The sequence below is a fragment of the Diachasmimorpha longicaudata genome, chromosome 5 (genome assembly GCF_034640455.1).
Source record: "Diachasmimorpha longicaudata isolate KC_UGA_2023 chromosome 5, iyDiaLong2, whole genome shotgun sequence".
Taxonomy (NCBI): Eukaryota; Metazoa; Arthropoda; class Insecta; order Hymenoptera; family Braconidae; genus Diachasmimorpha; species Diachasmimorpha longicaudata.
This window is the reverse complement of record NC_087229.1, coordinates 8497706-8525196: the sequence shown is the minus strand read 5'-3', so window position 1 is coordinate 8525196 and position 27491 is coordinate 8497706. Positions and strand designations below refer to the sequence as shown.

The window sequence follows — 27491 nt, the reverse complement described above, 5'->3', positions numbered from 1 at the left end:
ATTAGTCAGCTTGTCAATTATAATAAAAAATTGTAAAAAAAGCAACGAGAGAAGTTTAAGTAAAGAATTTTATTTAATATACTTCTTCAACATTTTTCTAATCGTATTATTAGTTCTTAATATCCACAATATATTACATAAGATATATTACAATTATTCATTGATATAAATAATTAACGTAACAATTAGCATCAATGAAGTTCTTCCATTACAGTTATCAATAAATCTACGTAGTGAATTCACTTACAAAATGAATGAACAAACGCCAAGAGTCGATATTTCATTTTCACACGATTAAGTACTCTCAATACTTTTTTGTTACTTGATGATTACATTTTAGCTGTGAAGCACTGAACAGACGAGGGCATTAGAAAATAGTCTTAAGGTTTTTCCATATAAAAATGTGATGCATTTCATGTATTAGTATTCACGCCATTTTCATCCTTCAGAGATCTTTTTAACAGTATGATTAATTCATTTATTAGCTAGTTAATTACGGGAAATTGTTGATAAAAATCAGGGATAAAGGAGTAAAACAGTTGAAGCAGATGGAATTGAATTGTGTTATACGTATTTACGGACAAAAATGATTAGTGGAGACGAGACAAAATGAAACACCACCAATAACGACTTCTTGAGATGATGTAGGGAACTTTTATTTTCTTTATTTTTTGTTAAAGATCAAGTCGTCGAAGAATGAGATGACTACCGGAATGTGGCTCCAAAATTTGTGATAATTCTCATCACATGAATAGGTCTATGATTGCAATCTAATATAAAAAACATTTTAGCAACGACATTTCTGCTGAGTGCCATCCACTTAAAGGCTAGAAAATTCCAAACTTTTCCAGGTAACTTCCGAAGATTTCAATCATTCTACCAAATGAAATATTTCTATTCAGAATGCAAGACGTTCCCAGGAAAGTCGAGAGAATTATTTTTCTCACCGTTTCATTTTGCCCAGCTCTCAGCTCAAGATCAGATAATCTCGTCAATAAATAATTCTAGAGAACATTTTCTCATATTTCACGATAAATATTCTTTAGACAATTTACCTCTTTACCCCTGATTTAACACAACTAAGTGCTATCTCTTTGATTTTGATAATTTTCATTCTCAATTTTCTTCTCGTTAATTGACTTAATAATTAGTGAATCACACATTATATTTAGTTGAGTTAATGAATCAATAGGAGAGAAATAAATTACCTAAAATGATAAACACGTCGACTAGAAAAATTGATTTTACGAAACTGGTAATTACAAAAATCTTCTGGCAGACACGACGTATTTTTACAATAAAAATGGGGGGGGGGGTAAAAAATTGTTTGGGTTTTTGGATCAAGTTGAATAACGAGACAAGTGTAATCACTTTAATCCAATAAACATTTTATGCATTTTTTGACTAATATCGATAGAATCACACAATTGGAAAATTTGATAAAACACTCATCTCTTATTCTCGATGCTCTTAATTAAAGAAATCAAGGAAACTGGAATGTTAATTGAATGTGATGTACATAAAATCACACGAATACCTAATGTGCAGTGGGCATCGAGGAATATTCATGATAAATTGGTTTTGAACCTTTGGGAAGAGCATGGAAAGACATTCAGCAGTGAATTGATGGAGTAAATCAGCCCTGACATTTTTTTTAATATCAATTTTGGTCGGAAATGAATATCTCTACAAAAATATTTTTCTGATGATATAAATTGTTAATTAACCTAAGATTTCTTTCAATCTATTTCCTCGCCGGACAGTCACGTGAAGAGATTTTTTTTCTAAAGAATTTGAAAGCCTATGAAGGAAATTCTGTCGATATAAATGTGATATATGTTCAAAATAATCGGGTTGAAAGTGGATAATGAACTCGTTTACTACCACCCGTTCACCACAGATTTAATCGTTTTATTTCATTGGTCTGAACACAGGTTTGAAACGGATATTGGGATGTTGCCTCTTCTCTCTAAATCCTCTCTCACAAAATGCACCCGCACAATTCAATTCTCAAATTTCTGATGGAACTGAAAGACAAAGATAGGATGTGACTTATGAAGAACAGTTCAGTACTGAACCGTCATCATATATTCATCTCAAGAGTAATCTATTCCTCTCTAAAATCGATAATTAATATACTCACTCAACCACCCAATGAATCTGGTCTTTTTTAAATTTCATCAATCTTTTTAGTCTGGGGGTTAATTAATCTCCAGAAGAACTTATCCCACATAGCTTCAGTACTGACTTTCTCTCTTAATTTTGTCTTTCAATTCACAAAGAAAATTTTCAATATCATAAACCGACCTTCAAACGCGCATTCAGACCGACGTTACTCAGCCAGGCATTTTTCTATTGATCATCGCACCAAGATCCTGAACAATCTGTTTGTGTTCAGGATTGAAGAGTAAAGTTCTGGCACTGAGAAACGAGAGATCGGGCAGTTGCTTGAGAACTTGAACAGTCTCTGGCTTCACAACCATCTGCCTTCCATATCTGTCCAGAACAGTATGCTCTGGATCTCTCCTCCCCAGAGATCCCTTACGATGTCCAGACTTGATATCACATTTGTTGGGTTCTAGTTTCGGGGTGGAATTCACTGGAATTGGCTTCTGCTGGACTTTCTGAAGCTTCTGAGAGGAGACTCTGGGGTCAGGCTTTAGCTCTGACATCTCTGGCTTCTTCTTCCAGTCGATTGTACTGGGTCCAGGCAGAGGTTCGATTATTCTCGATGCCTGGAGCTGTCTTGGGTGCTTGGGAGGTCCAGCCTCTGCAGGCGAGTCGATGGGAGAGTCGCCAGGATCTTGAGAGCGAATACAAATTGTTACCGATGGAAAAATTCGGTGGATAATTTTTGGGGTGTCAAGTTCATTCCTCATAAATGGCCAGAGAAATTCGTATCGAGCACCAAAGTCGAGTAAGACAAGTACAAAAATTTATTTCTATTTCTTAAAATAGATTTTTGGAACGTAAACTTTTTTAGCCTAATAAGTGAGTTAACTCAGTTATTTCCACAACCTCAATACCGAATAATCGTAACAATTACCCCCGAAATCGCTCGGAGGTCCTACGATATTTGTTAGTTAGCTGTTAATCACTTACAGTAATATATCGAGCTCCTGGTACAAGCAGCGTGATGGTGATAGGACTCGGAGTGCCCGGAACAGTGGGGAGTGGTGAGTAAAGGATCAAATGGATACAATAAGTCTAGTGGCAGAAGTGCTGACAGCCCACCACCTTGATAATAATCATTACCACCGGGTTTATGTACAGGTGAAACGATAATAATAGATAAATTAAGCCGAGGATAAGCAGGAAGGAGAAAAGTGACAAATCAATAACAGAAAATATCTTATTAGATATTGTTCTCAGTGACTGGTTTATCATTTAACTTTTATGGAATCATTTATGATACTCACTTGCGTCCAGTGGATTCACCAGGCCTGAGCTGTTCCAGTCAAATTGAGCAGCTGGTACCTCCTGCATTCGTAAGTAATAATTATAAAATTTTTCTTAATTATTCAGTGGAGGCATATATTATGCTGAGTTAATGCAATCCTCTACATAAAAATAATTTACCTCTACATTTGACGGGTTTTGGGATTTACTGGCGGATGATGTTATTGACGGATGTCCCTCAGCATTTGAGGCTTTCATGGGTTCCAAGGGAGCGTACCCCAGGTTCGCTGCGAATCTTGGAATATTAGGATTCCATCTAGGCCCGAACAACTGTAGAAATGCAAAATAATTGAATAATTTCCCTCACATTCATCGGTTTTGGTCGATATCTAGAGTAAATAGGATAAATTCTACTGATGAAATACTCACAATATTCCTCGAGTCGATTCCCAAAGCCCCTAAAAGTGCATTATTACTGGTGCTGTTACTCCATTGGTAGCTCAATGCATTCGTCTCCTCGATATTCTTGAGGGAACTCCAAATAACGTCGTCTCCTGGTATCAGGGTGGCTACATCCACCGGACTGCGCTCGGGAACCGGTGGAAACATATTCACGACTATATCCTCAATTTTGTTGGCAACCTAGGGGGCCCCAAACAATAAAAAACAGATTAATTCCCAAAATCCTCAGATGCTCACCCGAACGTCCTATTTTTTATCACAAAAACTACAGAATCTAGTGATAATCATAATTTTCAAAAGAATGTCACTTGGTATATAGGGGCGTTAGTTGGAGAAGCTTAATTCAGCTGAAGCTTATCATCTAATTTGCAGAAAAAAATTATCTACTCGTTGTCAACTAACTTAAGGCCCACGTGTACAATCATTCGAACGTAATCGTGTTTTTGAAATTTTGATCTTCCGAAATGTTTTATAATTGAACAATCAAAAAAACTTTCGAACAAACACAACATTGATAACCAATAAAAACAATCGAAAGAACGTTCGAAAGAAGGTTCACTCAAGTCTTAGTTCCTTGAAAAAAAAACGAAAAACTACACTCACATTCTGATTATCTATCCGACAGATAGACTCTCTCAAATCAAAACTAACGTGATTCTCCTCTACAGTAGTCGGGCAGGATCCAAAGTCGCCAAAGTCTCCAAATTCATCATCATCCCCCCCATCGTCACCAACCACCAGCCCAGTTCCCTGTGCATCGTTACCCCAATCACTTTGTCCTTGAGCCACAGGTTCACTGGAGAAATCCGCGAAGTCCCCAAAGTCATCGTCCCCCTGGAACTTCCACTCGGAAAACTCATCTCCATCATCACCTTCCCTCTTACCCTCTTCCGAAAGAATTCCCGAGGCCTCCTCCTCCCCTATTCTAGCACAAGTACTCTCCCCCTCTCTGAATGCCGAAAAATTCTCGAAATCGTCGTCAACCACTAAGGAACTTTCCAAAGTCTCCAAATCCCCCAGCAAATTCAACTTTTTCGTGCTGATCTCCTCACCTTCAACAATTATCTCCTCCCCACCCTCCCTCTCACCCCTATATTCACAAAAATCATCTTGGAATTCCGCTCGAACGCTCACATTACTATTTACACTCTTAACAACCTCGACTCGCTCATTCCTACAGAACTCAACATCAAATTGAGCAAATGTATCATTTGATTGGTCATCAGAATGATGAACAGGTGCCTCCAGGGTCTTGTCATGATCCCCATCGGCCTCAGATATCGTAAAATGATGGCCAAACTCATTATTTCCATGAGAATTGATGAGGTACGTCGAAAATTCTGAAGTTATGTCTGCAAAGATGTTTTCTGAGGGTTGAAGATTTCTCTTCTCGGTTTTGTAATCGTCCAGCTGACGATCATCATCCTGGGGGCTGTCTCCAGATGTTTTTAACCGATTATTTGAGTCGTAATCACACTCGAGGGAGTTGTTGAATTTGTCGTAATCATAGAAATCGTCTTCGAGGTCTGGAGGTCTAGGGTTTATCTGATATTCGGATTGATCTTGATGATCACCAGGTGCAGTGGGATCGTCTAGGACCAGGCTCAGGGGCTCAGGGTCGTCGTTAGGTTCGATATTCGTAGATGAATCACTCTTGAAACAACTATCAGCTAAACTACTGCTATTACTACTCGTAACTAATCGCAAATCAATGTCTTTCTTGTCAATATCATTGTCGGATGATTTAGCATCGAGAATGTGATCGAAGCTCCTCTTGTCGGGGCTAGAGTGGCTATTGTACGTATCACTAGGCTCGACATTGTTAGGATCGTAATCATTATCTTGTAAACTACCACTAGTTCTATTGTCTAGCTTTATACTGCTCACAGTGTCGTTAGTCTTTTCAACGGTTATTATTATGTCCTCATCGAGGTCTTTTTTGGGGTCTATTGTGACGGGCTTTGGAGATGGCGAGTAATCGGTGGTGCCATTTACCCGGGGCGATGGAGCCACTGATGATAGCGGGGTTTGAAGTGGTGTCAGAAGCTTCTGGGGGGATTCCGAGGTTGTTGAAGAGCCTGAAGAGGAAAGAGATTGTTCGAGTGAGAGCAAATAAAATACTTTTTATTCTGTTCTGGGATAAAATGATCCCGTGGGGATAAACTACTCAATATCTTTCTGAATTTGAGTCATTTATTATACCATCAAGTGCACCGGCAGCGAAATCCCCAAACTCGTCATCCTCATCGGACTCTCGGAAATTGTGATCCAACGGAGGTGGGGTGGAGCTCACCAAGGGTGGAAATGACATTGTCCCAGAATCGCCTGTTTAAACAAAATAACTGAGTGTTCTCAAAATTGCCAAAACTCTTTCAAACATTGAGAAGATGCAAAATGGTCTGCTTATCAAGTCGCGAGTGATCGTGATTCCCTCCCCCTCGTTTTGAAGAAAGTAAATAAAATAAAATATAGGGGAGGATAGAATAATATGGACACACTTTTGCGGACTGCAAAATGATGATCAAGAACAATCGTCACGTTGTTCAATATCATTTACCATAAATAATTTTTTGTTTATCCATTTTTCTTTCATCAGTATCCTTTCATTGTCTAAATAGCCAAAATTGTCTGTAATTCTCACTGTTATGTCGATCTGAAAATTGCAATTTTAATGAATCCTCAAGAACTGGACTGATTTTTCCATAGCCAAACTGATATTTCATGCGAATGGATCATTGCTAATGGTTTTACGATGTTTTATCTGAAATTTCCAGAGCAATTTTTTACTTGATATTGAAATGATTCATGGTGCCTCACCTCTCCCCTGAAACGTACTAAGTTCTTACCTGCTGCAAAATCCGATGGAACCCTGCCCAAAAGTCCACCTTGACACGTATTTTATCTCATTAGAACCACAAAGGGAAAGTATAGATAGATTTTCACAGGGTCACAAGTGACATTAATCCTACATACGTGTATTATCACCTGTCTCACTGAAACGTGTTTATCGTGGTTAACGATAAGACAATCGGTTCAACTGATAGTTATTCGACGATAATTAAGTAACAATAAGGCACCAAACATGTTCAAACAATAGTTAGTCAACAATTCACTGCATCACAATGAGATGAACGCACTTTTAAGCTGAATCTTTAGGATTTTGGGAGTTTTATAACACGATTTGATGGAATGTCATCATCTGGTAGGACTTTAGGTGAACGGTGGACAACTTGTGATCACGATCACCTGTTTTCATGCGCCATCATGTCACCTACCCACCGCCTCTGAGACTGCGTTGGTACGTTAAAATCTACATTGTCGACGGAGTGTACAGTTAATTGCAAAAATTTGCAGATATTCGGGGCGCATGCGCGACGCCATTTGCAATTATTGCCCTCCAAGTTTGAACTGTCAACGAAAAACTTGTCCTCAAGAGGAACCTCATCTTCATAATCAAAAGGACAAGTGAAATAATTCTTTTAACAAGTTCTGTCAGAATTACCAAGTCAAGAATTTTCCAATTTCGTCCTTTAAAATCCTCCACTATTTTCGAATTCTCAACAGCTGTTCCCATCTCCACGCAACTTCAGACAGCTGTCAAGTATAAATATAGTAGGTTATGTGATAATCTTCGAGTGTTGCTCCACAATTACATATCAACTAACAACCGCCACCGGTTGTCAACTATCAATCATCAACTAAGGAACAATGAGTCTCCTGAGATTATCTCACCGTCTCCTGAAGTTTCAAAGCTCATTGCTGGCTGTCCGGCCCCCGGAGGAGTGTCTCGCCCTCAGAAAAGTGTACCACCAAACCTCCTTCGATCACAAATATCGCAAACACCAGCAGGAAAAGGAGCACGAGAAGCGAATAGATGGATTAGGCTGGGCCATTCTGCTGATTCCTGTCGGGACCTTCGTACTGGGTACTTGGCAGGTCCAGAGGAGGCAGTGGAAGATGCAACTCCTCAAGGATCTACATGGCAAAGTAACATCAGAACCCATTCCCTTTCCCGAGAATCCCCAGGAGTTGGATAAAATGGAATACTGTCCAGTGACAGTGAAGGGGGAATTTTTGTACGACAAGGAAATAGTAATTGGGCCCAAGAGTCTCATTATGGACGGCTCGAGTGTTGGTGAGAAGACAGGGGGACTCATGAGCACGAGCCACTCAACTGGATACTGGATCGTCACTCCTTTTAAACTCTACGATCGTGATGTGACGATTCTGATTAATCGTGGCTGGGTGAAGGCCAGGAGGGGAAAAATACCGCAGAGGGAATTGGGACATGTGCCTGGGGTTGTCGAACTCACTGGGATCGTTCGACATAACGAGGAAAGGCCCCTGTTCATGCCCAAGAACTCAGCACAGACTAAAATGTTTGGCTATCGAGATGTCAATGCTATGGCTAAGCAGACCGACTCAGACCCTATTTTCTTGGATTTAATAGCACGCGATGGGACTCCTGGGGGTCCCATTGCTGGACAGACGAGAATTTTTATGAGAAATGAACACATGAGTTATATCATCACATGGTACGCTCTGTCGGCGTTGACTGCCATAATGTGGTACAGACTGTACATTCTCAAGTTACCTTTGTTCTAAATAAAATCTAGTGTTTATGTTGTTATTATTTGAATGGTGTGAACGGTTACATTCAATTCTCAGTGGTGGGTGAAATGAACTTTTTTGGTCAGCAATTGATTGAGATTGGCAGAGGGAAAGGAGGATTTTTCTTTTTACTTGGAAGGTATTTTTTCGAAATTTAAAGTGAAGCCTCGTCTCTTCCGATTGTGCTGAGTTTACTAGTCTATTTCATCGTGTCTTTTCCTGGTTAATTTTTTATGCATTCTAGAAATATATATTTCTTAATGAGCATATATCTGGCAAAAGTTTTCTCATACATACAGAATTCTCTGACCAGAAAAGAATCTAGACTGAATTTGAAATCATTTATTGACCTGTTTTTAAGGATCTATACACACGGAAACATACAAAATATGACAGATAACAATTTAAAGATACAAATGTAATTTCATCCTGTTAATAAAGGTAAAGTCCTGCAAGTGGCCCCGTTCGACGTGGAAAATTTTAAAGGTGACTCTTCATACGAATGTCCACATTTAATCTTCACCGTGCGATAAAATATGATTTTATTTTTATGACATCTGGATTTTTAAAAATAATGCCTTCAAAAATCTCGCTTCATACGTGACTGTTCGTTTCCCTTGGGGAATCGCCGACAATTCATCAAACACGAATGGCTGCTCACTGATCGTGGACACATCCCTACCGTATACCTCGCAATGCTCGAGAAATTGTATGCACTCCTGAATTATTGAATCCTTCAGGACAACTATTTGCTTGGCCAACTGCTCCAGAAGCGACAAGAAACATCTCTTCGCGTAGAACCAGGTGTCTGTCCCCAACTTTTTGTTGTAAGGCTCGAGGCTCTTCATCACCCTCGATATACCGAACTCATAATTCCCTTTTGAACAGTACAACGTCCCAATGACCATGTTGACGATGCACAAGTGAAACAGCTTCCTGTCTTGCTCCTCGAAGGCAACAGTTTCTTCCTCTTTTTCAATTTTTTTCATCAGTTCTTCAGCTTCGTTATTCTTTGCTGTCATGATGTAGCTGACGCAAAGATTAGCTAGTACGATAGCACTTGTATCGAGAATCTGGAGAAAATGATTAGAATTACATGAACATGCGAAAATAATTTGCAAAAAAACAAATTTAAACTTTTGTGGTGAAGGGAAAAGGCTAAAAACTCACATTGTCATATTTTTTCTTGACAATAGGCTCGTAAAATCCTGTGGCTTCCTTAAACTTATTCTCCTGCATATACAAAGTATGCGCGACGTTCAGTCTCCAGACGTCGTGATCATTACAGAAGTCAGCACTCATCCGAAATATCTTCTCGACTTGAACGTAATTCTCCAGATCCCAGTAGATTTTAGCCTGTGCCATTAGGACTGGCACGTAACGCTCCAAAACTTCGTCAAAGTCATTGACAGTTTTTTTAGTGGCATTCTCGTCGTGATTTAGTCTTGCTTCTTGGACCTGCTTCGTGGCTTTCCGCAGGGCTTCGCAGTGTTTGTTGGCTAGATCATCAAGTTTACGGTAGGCCTCTTCAGGGGCGGTTTGCTGGGTTATCAGAGCATCCAGGAAATCGTACAAATACTGAGGGCAAAACATCAAAAAGTGAAGAATTAGTTGTATTCAGAAATTGAGGGATCAAAGGGTGAGAGAAACGATAATTATCTCTTGGCCGAATGATGTGATTGCAACGAGCCTCAGCTCATTTGAAAGATCTGAAAAATACCTTTAATTGAGAGAAAAATCGTTAGATTTCACTCTGCCAATCTCGAGCTATTAATGACTGAAGAAATTCAAGTTCTTGGTATTGGATTATGAGGTAATTGCAGTGAATACTCACAGGTGTCAAATATTTCCAAGTTAAATCAGCATTTTCAGCGAGAACATCAGCAGCAAGATCATAGTACTGATATTTACAATACAATATTAATAAGTTGGCGAATGTCTCCGGGGGGAATGGATTTTGCTGGAGTAAAAACTGGAGTTTCTCGAATCCTTCAGCTGGTTTAGTATCCATATTTATGAGGGCCTGATTGTGGAGAGTCACAGCGTCCAACTCTTCCTCTGAGCGTGGAGGCATGTCTGTTAGAGCTTCTCTAGCAGCTTCAACTGCAGACATTCAATTGCCACCTGAATAAAATGTTCCCACTGGCCAAATTGCTGATAGAAAAAAAACTCACAATTCTGCAGCTGATACTCTATTGCTGCTTTCAAATTAAAAGCTTCTGTTAATGCTGTTTCGTGGAGAGTCAGAGTATTTCCCACACTTCGAACTTCAATTCCCTCAGTTCTGTCTCCAACACTCAGTTCTGGGTGTTCACGTATTCCTTGTTCAATTATATCCGCTAAATTTAAATGGCATATATCAATAAAGCTTATTGACATCTATTATATGAATACAGAAAATTTCAAAATGAAATGGAAGATCAAAAATAAATAAATACAAAATCTTAACTTCGTCAATATTTCCCTGAAATAAAATCACATGATAAAATATTTACCAATGTGCTTCAAAGAAGCTGCATACTCCTTTAACTTATAATAACAAAGAGCAACATTGTACGATAAATGAGGCTTGAAGCCAGTTATCTGAAGGGTCCCCAAGAATTTCTTCAAAGCCTTCTCATACTCCCCCTCTTTGTACGTCAAACATCCGAGATTGACTTCTGTATCGGCATCATCGGCATTGCACTGATCGATAAGACCCTTGACAGCGAGAATGTCTTCTTGTCCATATTTAATTGCTGCCTGTAATTTTTTTACTTTGGACTCGAGTTTACTGCTACTTGCGATGCTGGCACAGACGGTCCAGGCTTCCTGATACATGCAAGCTTGCTGCAAAGACTGGGCGTACCAGAGACGATAGGTGTTCTCGTCTGGACAGAGTTGGATGAGCTTTTCATAGCATTCGGCTGATGCCAGGAAGTCTTGGGTGTAGAAGTAGCAGTGAGCGAGGAGGGATAAACATGGACGTGACTGCAATTATTTTTCTCGACGATATTTAATTGTTTTAAATAATGATTGAATTTATTCATAATGTGAAGAGACAAATGAATTCCTTAATCAGTGAAATTAAAATTAAAATGTCATACTTCGGCATGTGTCACCAGGAGCTCCGACAATATCTGTATACTCTCCGCATATTTTTGCTCTTTTATCTGCAACAAACACTGTCATTAACACTCAACTAATATTTTCTCAGTTGATTACAATATACCATTGTATAAATTGTCTTGGTATATTCCCCATCTCGTATGTGAACACTCGGCACGAAAGTCGTCATTGTGACTGCCAAAATATCCTGAATGTAATTCTGTCTATTATTGATCAACAATCATAAACAAACTCTCGTGTTTGCTTCATTTTTCAAGTAATCGTCACTTCGCAGTCTTGTTGTCACAGGACGTCAGATTCGTTGTCATAGAAACCCCCTAGGCACCTCGACTCCTTAGTTCCTTTCATCGGTCCGCCAGTGGTAGTATTTGTCACTAGTGTGAAGTTGGTCGAGTACAAGTAACCTTGGTTGAGGAATAATTCATTGAAGCTTATTTGCGCTTATTTGCTCATGAGGTCCACGACGATCATCGGGTGTCAGTTGATTAACAATAGTTTTTTTACCGTTATTGTACGTCCCATAGTCAATAACAAATGTTAGATTACAAATTGAGTGCGATTTTGGTGATCATTCCAACAAGGAATTCACCGAGAAATCGATGATTTATAGGAGATATGGCAAACTCCACAGGACTGGATCACTCGCTATGAGTAACCACTTCTCCAGGGTCAGCCTCTGCGGCATTAAACAATCAACCGAGAGACAATAATAGTTATTTAGCGGGAGCAATAACACCAGTGATAACAGACCAGTAGCAGCAGTGAGAGTCATTCATTTGAAAGAAGGGGGAAAATGTCTGTTGTCGATGAGTTCGATTACCTGTGCCGTTTGTGTGCAACCAAAACTGAAATATTGGTTGGATTACCGATATTCGAGCATGGAGAGAACCTCAGGAATATTGATAAGAAGATAACAGAGTGTCTGCCGATACAAGTGAGTTCATTAAGAATTGATTAATGTGAATGTACCCGCTTTCTACAAATTTCCTGTAATAATTTGCACATAATCCTCCCTAGAATGACCAGAAACCTCAATTATAAATACCTCTTGAATTTCCCAGGTATCGGTGACCGATGATTTGCCAAAAGTAGTCTGCGAGGAGTGTGCCTATAAGTTGGACGACATAATAGATTTTCGGGAAAAATGTCGACAAACGGAGAGCCTCTTCAACGAAATGCTAAAAGGCATAAAAAACGACTCCGAGATCAACACCAACCTAGCAAATTGTCCATCAGTAATGCCTACAATTTCCCAAACACCTCACAGTCCCGTGAGCACCACCCCAGGTAGTCTACATACTATGCAGGTGATGGACGAAATGGATCTGGCTGGAGATGAACAGGTGGTTAGTCAGGAGGAAATACAGGCGCAAGAGGAGCTTGAAATAACCGAGTTAGATCCCCTCGATGTGGAGACAGTTAGAATTGTTGGAGATCACATCAGCCAGGAGGCAGTTGGAATGGTTGGAGATCAAATTTCCATGCACTTGGAGGGAGAAATGACGGTCGTTGGACACTTGGGGATCAATTACGTTACAGCAATTGGTACAGATACTCCAAATGAGGAGCAAATCGTCCACTATTGCAACAATGTCAAGTTCCAGGATGAACGATTGATGAAGGAGGACTACTTGGCCGACAGGTTGACAGTGGTAGCAGCCAACGTTACAAATGACAATTTCCCCCAGGACGAGGGTCAGGAGCTGACAAATGGAAGTATGACACCTGTCATCAGCAATAACAGTGGAGAGGCTGGTGGAAGCAACGGAGATCAGTTGAAGAATGGTATTATTAGAGAGTATACTAAACAGAAAAAGCACAATTTGCTGAGGAGTACTCTCAACAATCCCACGATCGACGATACGGGAACAAGTTGGTACGTATGCCCCTTCTGCAACGAAGCTGCCACAGAGCCCAACGATCTTGCTGAACATTTTAAGCAGCACTTTTACACCTGCAACTGTGGAGTCATGTTCATTAACGTCGACGACCTCAATGACCACAAGAAGGACTGTAAGAAGAGATCGAAGAAGGAGTCGAGTGAGAAAATGGAGGTCAAGGAGCCAGAGGAGAAAACCACAGAAGTGTCGACAGCCAATGAGGAAAGTGGCAAGAAGAGTCAGACTGTCAGGCCCAAGTGGACGCCCAAGGTGTGTGCCCAGTGCGGCAAGCAATACAGAACGAATTACAAACTCCAGGAGCACATGAGAAAACACACTGGGGAGAAACCTTTTCAATGTCTTCTCTGTGATAAAGCATTCAGAAGTAAAATTGGTCTTGCTCAGCACACAGCCACTCACACTGGCCAGTTCGATTACAGTTGCTCTACGTGTGGCAAGGGCTTTCAGTGCAAGAGCTATCTTATTGTTCATCAGAGGGTGCACTCTGATCTGAAGCCCTACCCCTGCACCACTTGTGGACAAAATTTCAAAACAAAACAATCGTTGTTGGATCACCAGAATCGACATTTGGGAGTTAAGCCTTATGTTTGTGAAATTTGTGGGAGGGGATTTATCACCAAGGGACTCTGCAAGAGCCATCAGAAAACCCATTCGGGGACTGACAATCGTCAGTATCCCTGCGAGGTCTGCAATAAAATGTTTGTTAGTAAGAGTTATCTCAATACTCATTTGAGAATTCACACGGGGGAAAAGCCATATTTGTGCGAAGTATGTGGTAAGGGCTTTCTCACACGTGTTGATCTCAAAATTCACTCGACAATGCACACAGGCGAGAAGAGCTTCAAGTGTGAAGTTTGCAACAAAGTTTTTGCCAGGAGGGCTGCACTCAGGTGTCACAGACGATCACACACTGGGGAGAGACCCTACAGGTGTGATGTTTGTGGCAAAACTTTTACACAGTTCAGCCCAATGGCTATCCACAAGAGACTTCACACGGGGGAACGTCCTTACGAGTGTGATGGCTGTGGAAAGGCGTTTGTCTCTAGGTCGACCATGATGACTCACAAGAAGAAACATCATTTGACAGCCCCAGGGGTTGATAAGAATGTCAGTGAAAGTATCAATATCGTTGTGAGAGAAACACATGAGGGCATTGCCATTGGCAATTGACTACGCGACGTGATATTGGGGTGCATTTAAACATTTTGAGGTTACTCTGCTTACTGGAACAGGCTCGTAATCAGCATACTAATTTTCCTTTTCTATGGAATTATTATGTCATAATGTTAAACATTTGTAAGATTTTGATTCATAAATTATTTGAAAATTCATGATTAGTTTTATTTTACTGGCACTTTCAAGTATCATTACTTGATGAAGGCCAAAAGTAAAATACTAGATACGTGCTTTTTATTATTTTAGTTAATACAAAATGAAAGAGTTATTGTCAATTGAGAAGGTGTGGCATTTTCTTATTGGAAAAGATTATGGAACAACTCAATTCAGTCGATTGTTCTAATCTGGAGAATATTCACCGACTCTTGCTATTTTTCCCAGAAAAACTACAGCAGATACTGGGAAGCAATAAAAATACATTCGATTAATTTTATTCATTCGTTTAATATCCATGATTGAACAGTAAAAAGGAATGATACTAGAATGAATAAATAGAAACATATTTTTGGGTCTCCAAATATTAGTGATCGCACTGGAAAAAAAATTGGATTATTATCGTGTGTGAACGAAATTCTCTGAATTAAAAATTGAAATTACGCCTCGCAATCGACGTAAATACATATTCCTCGCGTTATGTACTTTGAGAAACATCACCAATAGACTCAGCAGGGCATCCATGACAATCATAAACATCTATTTCACTCTGCGATGAATGTCTAGGGGCTGGGGGCCCCTGAAGTGACCAACGAAATAACGTAAATTTTCATTAACAACTTCAGATGATTTTGATAATACGTTGTTAAATCGTGATAATAAGTTTAATGTTGAAATAATAGTCATAATAAAGTACAAAAATCGTCCATCACAGTGACTTAAAATATAACTTTTGTCTTAATGTGAATTAATGGAGCTTTTACCCATTAAAAATGAAGTTATTATTCCAATACATGGCGCAGGGGCCCCTAATTTGATAAATCCTAATTTTTCATACGAATGAACGACATCTTACAAATAGAAAGCACCAATAAATCTGACATAATATTACTTTTATCCCAAATTTTGTGCTAAAATCGTATATCAACCATTGTTATTTCGTCATCTATGTAAATACATCAATTTTTACAAAGCCATTATTCTAAAAAGCCTACTAGAATTATTCGTTAATCCTAGACTATTGAATAATCCCCCTAAATGTCATTGTACTCTAAAACAGTTTATTTACAGATGAATCATCAATTTATCTAATGAATAATACGAGAGTTGAAGAATTCATTGATGCAATTACGAGAGGAATACCTTAATTTATATGTACATTAAATCTCCATATCCATATACAAAATAAATTCCAATAAATTCATAACTTAATTTGATATCGAGCCAGTGAAATTAAAGTCAATAATCTTGTGTTTTTGTTCATAATATAGTTCATAACTCATTGCCACTAACAGTTGCCACCCTTGATCCCAAATGATGATTCTTAACCTATCGCTATTTATAACTAACAGTGTTAAAACTTATCAGTAGTCACAGCAATTTGACAATACACCGGTGGACACGAGAATACCTATTTCACGTGATGAAGGAACGAAAAAAAAACAGTTTGTGCAATAGCTACGTGAACGAACAGCAGCGAAGGAACTCAAAAAATCCGCGAATAAACGAAAGTCCAGTGGCAATTTTCATATCAAAATACTTAAACAATTTTGGCATTTACATATTTTTATATCAACGTCTTTTAAACTCTTCAGCCTTTGATTTATTTCCACTACGTGTCATGTTTCGTGTCGTTTCGAAAAATTCGAATCGTTTAATTACAATTTGCAACAATAAAACTCTTGCTCTCCAGTATTTTTCCTCATTATGCCCCATTAATGTTCGAGCAATTGCGTCACATAAGTGACAAAACGCCCCAGTCATTTATCATCGAACGATTAATCGATGAGAAACCCCCCGAAAAATACCAGAGTGTTAATCTGCAAACACTTCGCCTTTAATAATTGAACAAACGATAAACCGACTGATTCATTTTACCCCGGGGTAGAATGAATCACTTTCGTTTCATCGAGGGCAGTTTGTAGGTGGGTAAAAATTAACTAAAAGTGGGAGTAACATTTGATGAATGGAAACTTGCAGTGCTACTTCACAGCTAATGTCTGCTTGAGATGTCGCATGAGATGGCTTCCAACGTCATGGACCTCAGGCCACTGTTGTAGGACGAATATAATGCTCAGTACGACAATTGTTGTTGTCAATATGCGCACCCTGCACATGAAACAATGAGGCTTAGTACAGCTGAAACAAAATCCGATCGTGATGAGTGAAAAGTTGAAATGAATATGAGTGATACAGAGACGTTTTAAGCGATGATTAGACGATCTCTGCTGTTAGTTTTCCGCTATTTCCCTCAATTGTTAGAATCAGTTCTGAATGAAAATATCTAGCTACTTTTTCATAACAATATATTAGTTTAGCCATCTTAGTAATTAGCAAAAATAACTGATAATGAATTCCATGGAATATCTATCTCGAACTACAAATGATTATGCAAATAGAAAAACATGTTGATGGAAATGATTTAACTATTGCCAGAGGGAATAACTACTTCATGAATACAAAAGCATCAAATTTTTTAACTGATTACCAGTACAATAAATTTAGTATGAAGAATACTATGTAGATTGAATTTTACCTGGTCCTGAGAAATGGCATCATGATACCCGCACCCGTGGCAACAAGCAATAGAATCACTTGGAGAACTGTTAAAACCACGTTTATGAGCTTTACAACGAGAGCCCGAGCATTGCTGTTGTCCAATCCCTCAAGAGTGACGTATTGTTGGTGCTGCTGTTGTTGATGTTCCATTTTCCATATTTTAGTTTGACAACTCTCGAGCATCTCGTGAATATCCCGAAGACGGTCTTCACTCTGGTATTGCACTTTTTCCTCCATGTCGGTTATCGTTTGCTTCAAATTTTCCACTTCGTTCTGGTGGAGCTCGGTCAGATCGTTTATTTGTTCTTCCAGACGTTCACATCTGAAGCGCTCCTCTTGTAGGGCATTTGAGAGGTATGTCACTTCCTGCTGGAGGGTCTGGAAACCAGAGTGTTGCCTTTTAGAGGCTCAACATGGAATAATCGAATGAATAACTTACCTTCACACCATCCAACTTCTCCCTCATCCGATCGAAATTCTCCCGGTGTTCCTGAAGTTCGGTAAAAATAGTCTTCAAACTGAAGGCGGCATTGTTACTGTGGCAGGCGTGTGCCTGTCCCCTGCTACCAGGTCCACTTTCACTGGTGACACTGGAGCACTCGGAGCCCTCCTCCGAGGGGAATTTTATAGGCCCTGGGGTCTGACTGGAGCCTAGACTACAACCACCGGGTAATGTTGCCGATCCATGATGAGTTTTTTCTTCCTCAACACTACCATTGTCACCGTTACCTGCACGTGGTTGTTCGTTTACATAAAAAGTTGAGCCATCTGCGGGTGACACAGACATGTCGTGGCATTATTACGATTATCCAATATCTCTGTGAGAACCTCGAACCCAGTAATGAAACAACTAGATTTTAAAATACATTTCTCCTACGCATTCTGAACTATTTCATTCAAATTTCGTTAATTGTTTGAGGATATCCAAGTGGTTTCCGTTCTTTCGTTTAATTAATAATCCAAATTTTCATTCGATGATTAAGAATTATTTTTACAATTTAATGAAGCAAATCATTCAAATTATTTGGATAATTATCATGGCGAGAGTGCAATCCAGATCTGCAAAGTTTAAACAATAAACCCGTTGTAAATGGAAAATCCATCCATTGGGCTCCATTGTACGCTCTCAAATTTGACTGCAGAAGTATAAAAGCATTTTACTACAGGAAAAATAGCTCAAGTACATGGATATCCTTGATGAAAACATTCTCACGATGTTTCAAGCTTTTTTTAAACAACAAAACAAACGAGAAAACATGAGGCAGAGTTTCTAGCATTAGTATTGGATAATCGGTGGGTGGGGAAGGGCTGAAGAGATATCAAAAGGACAAAACAATGACTTAAATTCTAAACACTATTCACGTTTGAAAATTGTTAACATTCAGTCAAGTCGTTTGGTACAGAAGATATGAACATTCAGCTAATGTCATTGCACAGTCTAATAGGATGCATCACTATTTTCCGTACACTATATACTTACTACTGTCAACTGTAGTGGCAGCGAAAAATAGTAAATTCAAGGTCTAACAATGATTTTCAACCTTTCGACTAATGTCGTTAGAATTTAAATAATTATTACGAGAGGGCACGGAAGGGTAGCTACGTGGATAATGTAGAATGGTTAATGTAATGGAACTTGGATTATTCGATTCGTTAACATTCATATTTTATGGCAACACTAACGGTTTTTGCAATGGGAGACGAACAGATGATATTTGCGATGTAAAATAGGATTTCATCTTTGGACAGGCTTACTTACGTGAGAGTGTGTTGATGTTATCAGCACTGCCGAATTTGTTCTTTATCAGGTGGGCGAATTCTCGCGGTTTGGACATTACACTCCTGAAATTATTTATATTTTATTATTGAGCACCAAAATTATTAGCATTTACAGCAATATATCTGTTATAGAATTAGAAATAGAATTAAAATTTCTTGAATGTCTAGAGGAATGAGATACTCACCCTGAAAACCCAGTGATGCCATCCCTGATGTTGCCACCGACATTTCTGCAATGAAGTATAGACATAATTAAGTCAATAAAGAAGTGAATATTTTTTATTTTTATTTTTTACTAAAGAGAATTGAATAAAAGTTGAAAACATCAGTTCTTTTATTTTACAATTACCTCGATAACGAATGACTCTAGAGGAAACTGTGAGAAGAAATTTTTTGTAGGAAATTAAATTTCCTGCAAAAAGTATATCGTGAAATTTCCGCTTAAAACCGCTCATTAACAAGATAATTGACTATTTAACGTCCGCCTTTGAAAAAATGAAATCAAACTCACTTCAAACCCTGGCCCATGTCTCTGAGCACCTCTCGTGGTTGTCGGTGGCTGGCCTGGGGTCCATTCATCTCGAAATTTTTTAATTTTTTCATGTAGGTGTCGAGCTTCTTCTGCAGTTGAGAAATGTTATGAGCAGACTTTTGATTTTTCTTTTCGAAGACTGTCTTAATCCTCGCCGACTGCTGCTTATCAGCGCTCGCTGCAAGCTTCAAATATTCGTTCACATTTTCTGAAACACCGGTTGATTTTTATTACTCATTATCCCCTCCATTTAAAATTAATTTGATGAACCCTCAGCAGAGAATCCAAGTTGAGTTGGATTTCTTTGCTACGTCACTTCTAACGTGTCCTGAAAATTACTCACCATCTCGTGTTTTCTGCTCGATCCTTATGAGCTCCCGCGTTTTCGTTATTTTATTCTGTATATTTTCAATAGCCTGTTTCACCCGTGAAACGCTGGAGTCTACGTCGTCACTTATCAACTCGGACGAACCGTTCGATAAGAACGATTGTGTCGGGTGATACATTTCCTATTATTATCACCAATAACTTTATTAATCAAATTAAAATGAGGAATGGAACGTGTGCAGAGTGGAGAATGCGAAAGTCTTTGCTTTCGAATAAAATGAGAATCGAAAATTCTGGCATGCAAGATGAAATATATTTTTAAATACACATAAAAAAATTCTTCATTCGCGGGTAAATCAAATTAACAATAAAACCGAATAATTCATGAATTTTTGATTCGAGGTACTGGCCTTTAGGAGTAAAAAAAACTTGTGATTCCTCAGGAGCATTGCCTTAACAAGTTTATCAGTTACCTCGCCAACAACTCCCTATTAGTCATCACTGATTTCTCAACACCCCATTTACAAGAAAAAACATTGACTGTTCTATTCGGAAGCTCAGTAATAATCGGATACAATAGGCGATAAAAATGTGGAAATTGTGCTGCGGCATAAATGGAATTGGAGAAATTATGCAAAAGATATGATCCCCAAAAATCTCCTGCTCTCAAATTGAAAATATTAAATCGTCAGATAAATAATTAGAAAACTGTCAAATCAGGACAGGAACATTCTCAATTAACCACATATCTCATGTTTTTTTCATCGTGTAATCTCCCCTCGAATCCCTCTGACGACCCTCACACATGCAAATGAAACCTCTTAATTAATGACCCCCCACGGATGCCCCCTCGACTCACCCCCTCGTCATCAGTCGGTGGATGCACATTGGATGTGAAATCCTCGCTCTCATTTCCCGTGACATTGGCCTCCTCCATGGTATCCCCAGTGCGCACCTGTGCCGCTGGTGATCTCTGTCTATTTCCCTTTATCACACCACCTCCACCACTGCTACTGCCACTTCCAGTACTGCCTTCCCCCGTTTGACTCCTGCACAAAGTACCACTTCAGCACCTTCAAATCTTACTGGAAAAAATTAAAAAATTCATTTCTCGAGTCACACTTACACGCTCGGATTACATGGTTTTGGTGCGTGCTCAAACGTTGCTGACGCTTGTCGTTGATGAGTATGACTCGGTGGATTGTTTCTGCTGGGGGATGTGCCACGAGAACTGCTTTTGCTCGATGACTGAACTGTCAAATTAGCCATTCCTCTCTCCAGTGATAGCGCTAATCTTCTATTACAATGAGTCAAGCAATTAGATGCGTCAGCAATAATATTATTCACGCTCAATGAATAAAAAGGTTGGCATAATAGAGTGCAGTTTATTGAATAATAATTGTCTTCGTGGACTTGAGGATATCCTAGATATCAACAATGTCATTCATGTAATGCTATTTAAAAAATATTCGATGAATAGGCATTCTCGGAGACGTGAATAAAAAGTCCAAAAGAAAAATCAAGAATCAGGAATGTTAATTGGTAAATCGGAATCTAAAGAAGTGAAATAAATTTTTAACATAACTTTTGTGGAGAAGCCAATTGATATTGAGACAAATAAATAGGGAACAGAAAAAATCAGAACTTTATGAACTACAGAACTATTAATTCTTATTTTTATCTATAACAATTTTTCCGTCAAAATAGCAAAAAAAAATTTAATGCACGATATCCACTCTGGCGATAATGAGTACTTTGAATTAAGTAATAATTCAGTGAACGCGATAATACACCAGACAGAAAAGATATCATTGACACAATAACATTTATGAATTACTCCAGCATTGACTCACCAGTAGTTATTGGTATCGCCAGAGCCAACGATATCCCAGAGGACATCATAGAACTGTTTTAGTTCACTCGAGAAGTGAAACTATTGTGCTGAATAGTTACGATCTCTCCAAATAATATATTCCTCACTAATGAAACTGTTTATGCAGTTGTATCCAAATGAAAGTCCATTTTTTCCGCATCCGAACGAATGGGGGGAAATATTTTTTTTTTGTGACGATGACGAGGAGAAACCGAATTACTGTCAATTATTTGACCTATACTGTCATCGAGAGGTGTGTCACACCAGTTGTTTATAGTTGTAGAAAAAACAACAGTAGTTCATTCACTGGTGGCCACAATTCCGTGATTTACTGACGAATTCAACCACTTTTTTCACTCCACTTTCAACAATTTTTATGATTTACAGTGTGACACAGTGCAAAGATGCAACTGCAGGTCGTGTAGATTGAGGAACAAAGAGTAGTGGGGATAGATTGAAAAAAATGACCGAAAAAAGTACTCAGTACAGACAATACGATAGGAAATAGGAACTGCCAAGTTGTTGGAGAGAGATCAGACAGAACATGGGATGGTAACTAGCGAACTAGGGTCCCTGGGAGGCGTCATCTTTCCTAGGGTTTCAGAGAGCGACATCAGCGCCACACACTCATATATTTTCTTTTAATACAGAGAGTGCGACACTATCTCGCGTGAAAATACATTTTGAATTATTATTTTTATTATTTATTATTTAGTTGACAATACGACAATAAAAAAATACCCCAGATGGACTATTTTTATTGGTCTCATTACGAGTAGAAAATTGGACAGTTAACCAACAATAAGTGAAATTCGACGTCAATTCTCCGAAAACTGACTCGTGTCACGACGTTTGGCGATGTCTCCTTATCATAATTAATGATGGAACATTCACCAGAGGGTAATTACCCGTAAATATCCTTAATGGCATGAGCTTGGCCGTTGAAAACATCTTATTATCGCAGATGTGTCTTCGGATTCTGAAGAGGATCACAAAAAACGCCCCGAGTCCGAGGATTTCGATGATAAAGTCTCCCCCGACAAATTTATTCTCAGTCAATCCTCTGATACTTATTTCTACGATGAAGAAGAGAGGCCAAAAGGTCAAGCACACACGTCAGATGAACAAGAAGAGGGAATTTTTGCCTTCTCATTGTCATCAGGAAAATCTCTATCAACAGAAAGTGAAGAGGAATTCTCAGACAAGTTTGATTTATACTCAGACGTCGATGTAGAAGGGAAACCCTTTCCAGAAGAATTAGTAACGACTCTACAACGAGAGGAAGACGACAGACAATTGTCAATCATTGAAGCTAGACTGTTTACTATTTCTCGATTGAAAGAATTATTGGAGGAACGGAGATCCCTGAAACTGAAGAACAACTTGCTGCACAAAAAGTGCAAGGATTACTTGGGAAGATACAAAATCATGAGTTACTTTGAGAAACCCTCGGGTGCATCGATTTACGATGATAAAAAGTGATTGATACAATTTTTAAAGATCACTAAAGTCATGAAAGCGAATTACAAGATTTTTGGTACTGATTACCATGCAAATATGTCCGGAACGAAAAGATTTAGAGGGAAATATCATAAAACTTTTTTGTGTAGAATTTAATTCTCTTCAAAAAGTTTTTATAAAATTGTTTTCTATATCTCATAGTTTTCACGGTTGTCGCGGAAAACTAAAGACCGAATTTCGTTCCTCAAAAATTCTAAATTCGCGGATCTTTCTTTTAATTCTCTTTCTGTTAGTAATGAATGAATATTTATCAGGTATGAAGATACTTTGGATACTTTTAAAAGAATACAATCAGACACACAAATTTCTGAACGACATTGTCGAAACGAACTCAGGGAATTGGAGGAGAAATATCAGGATAAACTATTCATCTTCGAAGAGATCAAGCAGAAATTCTTCCTGCAACAATCAGAACTGTCCGAGTCTCTGGAAGGAAAATTTCCCCCAAAGAAAATTCAGTTCTTGATGAGGAGGCAGGAGAAGAGGATAAAAAACCTGGTAAAAATCAGAGTTGCGTTTTTCAAGCTCAAGAATTCATTGGACAGAATTAATCATGAATGCGATCGGATGAATGATTATGGCGATGGTCGAACTGTCAATGTCTACACGAATCTTTTGGCTACGAAAAACAGTCTGGGGGAGAGGCTAGATGAACGTGAAGAGGAAGTTGGGAGGATTCGAAAGCAACTATGGACGATGGGACCAGTAAAAAATTATCACTCACAATTTCGTGAATATCTGCAAAATGGTCATATTTACAGTAAAATCTCATAAAAACATTTCTGTGGAGAATTAAATTCCACATAAAAAAGTCTCCTTGATATTTTTTCGTAAATTGGTTACCTTGGGAGATATTCACGGAGTAATTAATGAAGTCAAAATTTCAATTTATGATCATTCTTCCAGATTTTAGCTCATGTGAAAGAAACCTCTCGTGGTCTATCTCTTGAAATTGATGAATATCTATCGAAATTGAAAGAAATGGCGGGGATTGCTGACCAAAGTAGAACGCTCGTAGTTAAATGGAGGAGAAAGAAGGACTTAGTGAGAAAGAAATTTTCGAAATTGTATCAAACAGCGTTTCTTCTTGTAAATCCGAAGTTATCAAAATTTTTGTTGGATTCTGCAGAAGAGCACGAGTTCTTGAAAGAAGAAATTAAAAGTATGAAACTATTAGAGACAAATCATAAATCATGAGTTCATGAAAATATAATCATGGTAATCATCTTATTCGAAAATTCTCTAAACAGAAAATCTTGTTTTCATATTTTTATTGAATTAAAAAATAAACTACGTAAATGGGCTCAGTAATTACATGAAATTATTAGATATTAGTCCTCTTATTTATTCAAATTGCGAGAGATGATCGATTCGATTGATTGCGGTCTCGTTCTGGAATCGCAAAAATTATCTTCTTCATTCTCTTCTTCGTGGGTGGTGGCTCCAGAGTCTCGCGTATCTCAACAGCAGTCCCCTGCTCACTTGACGATCTCTTAGGAACTTTGTATACAGTAGTGATGAGCAAGCGAAAGTCAGCGGCTGTTATCACGCGCAGGGAGAGAGTTCCGAGAATTAAAAGCCAACTCCAGGCCATTATCCATGCAAATACCTAGATAATTATTTTGTTCATGCGATCAAAATTAGAAGAATAAAACCACGAGTATATTTATAACAAATAATTCAAATCAGAGGTGTCAAAAGCTTATCAAATAGCCATCGATTTTATAACATAAAGTTAGGACTTTTTTGGAAAATAATCAGCCGATGTTTTCAATACCTGAAGAGCTGTGTAAACGTAGCAAACATCGTATCTTTTGATGTTGTAAACCTCTAGGTAATATGAGACTATCTCGCAGTGGCTGCAAAATATTTGTGACCAAGTAGATCAGTTAAATCAAAATAATGACTCACCGTATTCATCAGCATTTACCAAAGGCACGATTAGACAAAGACGTTATATTGATAAAAAAATATATTAACATTTGAGGAGAAAGTTTACTTCTCAAAGCTCGATATTTCCGTTGCATTCATGTATGATGATGCCACTGTCTTCAAATTCTTCGTAAAACTCCAGTAGCCATATAAAAAATCGTGAACAACCCCGATGACAATCGGTGAAAAAATTAGATGAAATAGTAATGCAGGCGGAACAATCCTCCAAGGGGCTGTAAAACTACAGATATGTTGATTATTCACCAAATTTCAATCCGAGTTATAATCCAGGGACTTTACGACAGTGCGTAAAATGATCCTTTAATCTTAGTTTTCTTTATTTCAACGACATTTTCCAATAAAATTGAAATTCCACTCAAAAGTACTTGCACTCTCGTGTCATATCCGCCCTTTCCACACCTCCAGAACAGCATAAGCCACACAACCCCGAAGGAACACGAGCACAAACTAATATAGAAGAAAAAATTGCAGTGGAAGTCATGTTTAAACTCGATTATCAATTTTTTCCTCCAGTCGTCAGTGACAATTTCGGGGCCCTCTTCCTCAACCATCTCACTTCCCATTTCCCTGAGCCGTCTGACATGTATCGGGGACTCCAGTCTCGCCCAGATGGGACAGTTCAGTCCAAAAATGTGTTCCTAAGCAGATGAACAAGGTCAGAAATCTTTCATGGAGTGAAAAAATGGTTTGCTAGCCACTGTGGAGTATTTTGCCAAAATTTTCACCCAGAAAATGTAGAATAATGTTGAACAACCGTATCCAGAGCCTGCACAAATGAAGTGCAAAAAAATGGCGATTATTCTCCATTTTCCGGAAACCTCTTTTGAGTCTCGCTCAATAATGTTTTTATGAGATTCGATAATCTCGAGATCATTCGGGGATATTTCCCCGGGTTCCTCCATTTTTCTATTCTTCTCTTGTGAATTATGGTTTATTGAGGACGCCCAAAACAAACGAGGGACGCAAAATTTTTGGAGCACCACAAAAGCTCTTCAATTATTATCCTTTTTATTTATCAACCGAACCCTAATTTATCCACTAACAAATTAAATTACTTATTTTCTTGATAATTGTCCTTAGGGATGAATAAGTCGTAATAACTTCGTCAACTAAGACTAGAGGGTTCTCGTCATGCACAACTAATGTCTGTTATCAAAATTGGTTCAGTAGTAGAATACAGCGTAAACACACGCAACACAAAAGATCGTTTCGTTTTTAAAACTTCCATGAGCGTAGCTGTCAGCCTCAGCGTCCCATATACATCTTGTCCCCATCTTCATTCCTGCTCCTCGGGATTCCCCCAGAACGACATTCACTACGTATTTGTACTGTCGATAATGAAGTTCTGGAATGGAAAAAATTATCGAAGACTTTAGAATCATTTTTCATTCTCTCCATTATATGATGTGTTCTCCATGTAAAATTGTCTGGATTATTGTGCCCTAATGTTCCAAAATGAGGATAATTTACTGACAACTGAACTATAAAAATCTCTAAATGTCGCTATAAGGGAAGAAAAATGGAATTGATGATTTCCCTGACCTTTGACTTTAATTCTAATGGAATCAGCAATTGTCCTGCTCAACTTGTTGGCCTCCTCAATAGAGTACTTCTTGGTAGCCAAATGATCGTGGAGTACCACGTGAATCAATTCCTTCACCAGCTGAGGTTTGAATCTGCAATAAAATTTAAGGTTAAAGTTCCATCCTGAGTAGACGATAAAAAAATCATCTCCCAAAATAAAATAACAGGCCTTTTCCACAACACAATTACCAAAAAACTAGTAATTATCTCACTTGTCAGATAATTGTGGACGAATTCGATAAACTGCCTGTGACGAATCTGTCTCGACGTCGAGTGGCTCAATGTTTACGTTGGAGTTGTTTTGTTCCAGTGACACCACTGATGGATTTTTCTTTGTATCGGTGGTGGTGACCTCTTGGTCATCACTCTCAGACATGGTCCAGTCAATAAATCAGGCAAATTAAATAATAAACCGAGTGATAAACAAGAGGCCATAAATGAGAGGTGTGATTTGTTGTCAAATACTCTGTTGCTACGGGAGGTAAATACTGCGCATGCCCTATTTTTCCCGCCAATAGGGCCTTTAAAAGGCAGCGTGAATGAACTCCACGCA

General features: G+C 38.5%; 8 protein-coding genes and 1 long non-coding RNA gene across 15 annotated transcripts; 4 read left to right on the top strand and 5 right to left on the bottom strand.

Moving 5' to 3' along the window:
- Nucleotides 1-54: 54 nt before the first annotated feature.
- LOC135163051 (aftiphilin) lies at nucleotides 55-7134 on the bottom strand. 4 transcript variants are annotated; one of them, XM_064122186.1, is made up of 10 exons: nucleotides 6835-7134; nucleotides 6708-6746; nucleotides 6419-6622; nucleotides 6064-6186; nucleotides 4465-5939; nucleotides 3829-4041; nucleotides 3580-3729; nucleotides 3420-3480; nucleotides 3103-3237; nucleotides 55-2803 (listed from the first exon to the last, which is right to left on the bottom strand). In XM_064122186.1, the coding sequence occupies exons 3-10, from the start codon at nucleotides 6441-6443 to the stop codon at nucleotides 2337-2339; spliced, it is 2649 nt and encodes an 882-aa protein (XP_063978256.1). In that variant the 5' UTR covers nucleotides 6444-6622; nucleotides 6708-6746; nucleotides 6835-7134; the 3' UTR covers nucleotides 55-2336. The 4 variants fall into 4 exon arrangements, with proteins under 4 accessions (XP_063978256.1, XP_063978255.1, XP_063978257.1 ...); XM_064122185.1 differs by having other exon boundaries at nucleotides 6708-7134; XM_064122187.1 differs by lacking the exon at nucleotides 6419-6622.
- Nucleotides 2787-3483, top strand: LOC135163082 (uncharacterized). Its single transcript, XR_010299060.1, has 3 exons — nucleotides 2787-2917; nucleotides 3105-3176; nucleotides 3274-3483. It is a non-coding gene; the product is annotated as an uncharacterized LOC135163082 (long non-coding RNA).
- Nucleotides 7135-7278: 144 nt separating the features above from the next.
- LOC135163072 (surfeit locus protein 1) lies at nucleotides 7279-8494 on the top strand. Its single transcript, XM_064122222.1, has one exon. The coding sequence runs from the start codon at nucleotides 7570-7572 to the stop codon at nucleotides 8464-8466; it is 897 nt and encodes a 298-aa protein (XP_063978292.1). The 5' UTR covers nucleotides 7279-7569; the 3' UTR covers nucleotides 8467-8494.
- A 305-nt stretch (nucleotides 8495-8799) lies between these two features.
- Nucleotides 8800-11825, bottom strand: LOC135163055 (intraflagellar transport protein 70A). The gene is made up of 7 exons (XM_064122192.1): nucleotides 11684-11825; nucleotides 11559-11624; nucleotides 10968-11442; nucleotides 10647-10811; nucleotides 10307-10575; nucleotides 9643-10050; nucleotides 8800-9545 (listed from the first exon to the last, which is right to left on the bottom strand). The coding sequence occupies exons 1-7, from the start codon at nucleotides 11747-11749 to the stop codon at nucleotides 9021-9023; spliced, it is 1974 nt and encodes a 657-aa protein (XP_063978262.1). The 5' UTR covers nucleotides 11750-11825; the 3' UTR covers nucleotides 8800-9020.
- Nucleotides 11826-12371: 546 nt separating this feature from the next.
- On the top strand, nucleotides 12372-14810 carry LOC135163053 (zinc finger protein 431-like). Its single transcript, XM_064122189.1, has 2 exons — nucleotides 12372-12514; nucleotides 12642-14810. Exons 1-2 carry the CDS (start codon nucleotides 12374-12376, stop codon nucleotides 14649-14651), a joined length of 2151 nt encoding a protein of 716 aa, XP_063978259.1. The 5' UTR covers nucleotides 12372-12373; the 3' UTR covers nucleotides 14652-14810.
- A 271-nt stretch (nucleotides 14811-15081) lies between these two features.
- LOC135163059 (transmembrane and coiled-coil domains protein 2) lies at nucleotides 15082-21276 on the bottom strand. 3 transcript variants are annotated; one of them, XM_064122201.1, is made up of 9 exons: nucleotides 21134-21276; nucleotides 20867-21056; nucleotides 20024-20189; nucleotides 19660-19888; nucleotides 19334-19378; nucleotides 19129-19211; nucleotides 17809-18137; nucleotides 17347-17747; nucleotides 15082-16949 (listed from the first exon to the last, which is right to left on the bottom strand). In XM_064122201.1, the coding sequence occupies exons 1-9, from the start codon at nucleotides 21274-21276 to the stop codon at nucleotides 16793-16795; spliced, it is 1743 nt and encodes a 580-aa protein (XP_063978271.1). In that variant the 3' UTR covers nucleotides 15082-16792. The 3 variants fall into 3 exon arrangements, with proteins under 3 accessions (XP_063978271.1, XP_063978273.1, XP_063978274.1); XM_064122203.1 differs by having other exon boundaries at nucleotides 15082-16919; XM_064122204.1 differs by having other exon boundaries at nucleotides 17809-18098.
- A 1266-nt stretch (nucleotides 21277-22542) lies between these two features.
- LOC135163063 (uncharacterized) lies at nucleotides 22543-24712 on the top strand. Its single transcript, XM_064122208.1, has 4 exons — nucleotides 22543-22780; nucleotides 22845-23358; nucleotides 23656-24106; nucleotides 24308-24712. The coding sequence occupies exons 1-4, from the start codon at nucleotides 22759-22761 to the stop codon at nucleotides 24596-24598; spliced, it is 1278 nt and encodes a 425-aa protein (XP_063978278.1). The 5' UTR covers nucleotides 22543-22758; the 3' UTR covers nucleotides 24599-24712.
- A 37-nt stretch (nucleotides 24713-24749) lies between these two features.
- LOC135163071 (uncharacterized) lies at nucleotides 24750-26546 on the bottom strand. Of its 2 annotated transcripts, none has more exons than XM_064122221.1 (5): nucleotides 26410-26546; nucleotides 25724-25992; nucleotides 25401-25574; nucleotides 25179-25260; nucleotides 24750-25010 (listed from the first exon to the last, which is right to left on the bottom strand). In XM_064122221.1, the coding sequence occupies exons 2-5, from the start codon at nucleotides 25915-25917 to the stop codon at nucleotides 24750-24752; spliced, it is 711 nt and encodes a 236-aa protein (XP_063978291.1). In that variant the 5' UTR covers nucleotides 25918-25992; nucleotides 26410-26546. The 2 variants fall into 2 exon arrangements, with proteins under 2 accessions (XP_063978291.1, XP_063978290.1); XM_064122220.1 differs by lacking the exon at nucleotides 26410-26546 and adding an exon at nucleotides 26080-26260.
- Nucleotides 26323-27464, bottom strand: LOC135163079 (dynein light chain Tctex-type protein 2B-like). The gene is made up of 3 exons (XM_064122237.1): nucleotides 27151-27464; nucleotides 26897-27030; nucleotides 26323-26699 (listed from the first exon to the last, which is right to left on the bottom strand). Exons 1-3 carry the CDS (start codon nucleotides 27312-27314, stop codon nucleotides 26518-26520), a joined length of 480 nt encoding a protein of 159 aa, XP_063978307.1. The 5' UTR covers nucleotides 27315-27464; the 3' UTR covers nucleotides 26323-26517.
- Between the last annotated feature and the right edge of the window lie 27 nt (nucleotides 27465-27491).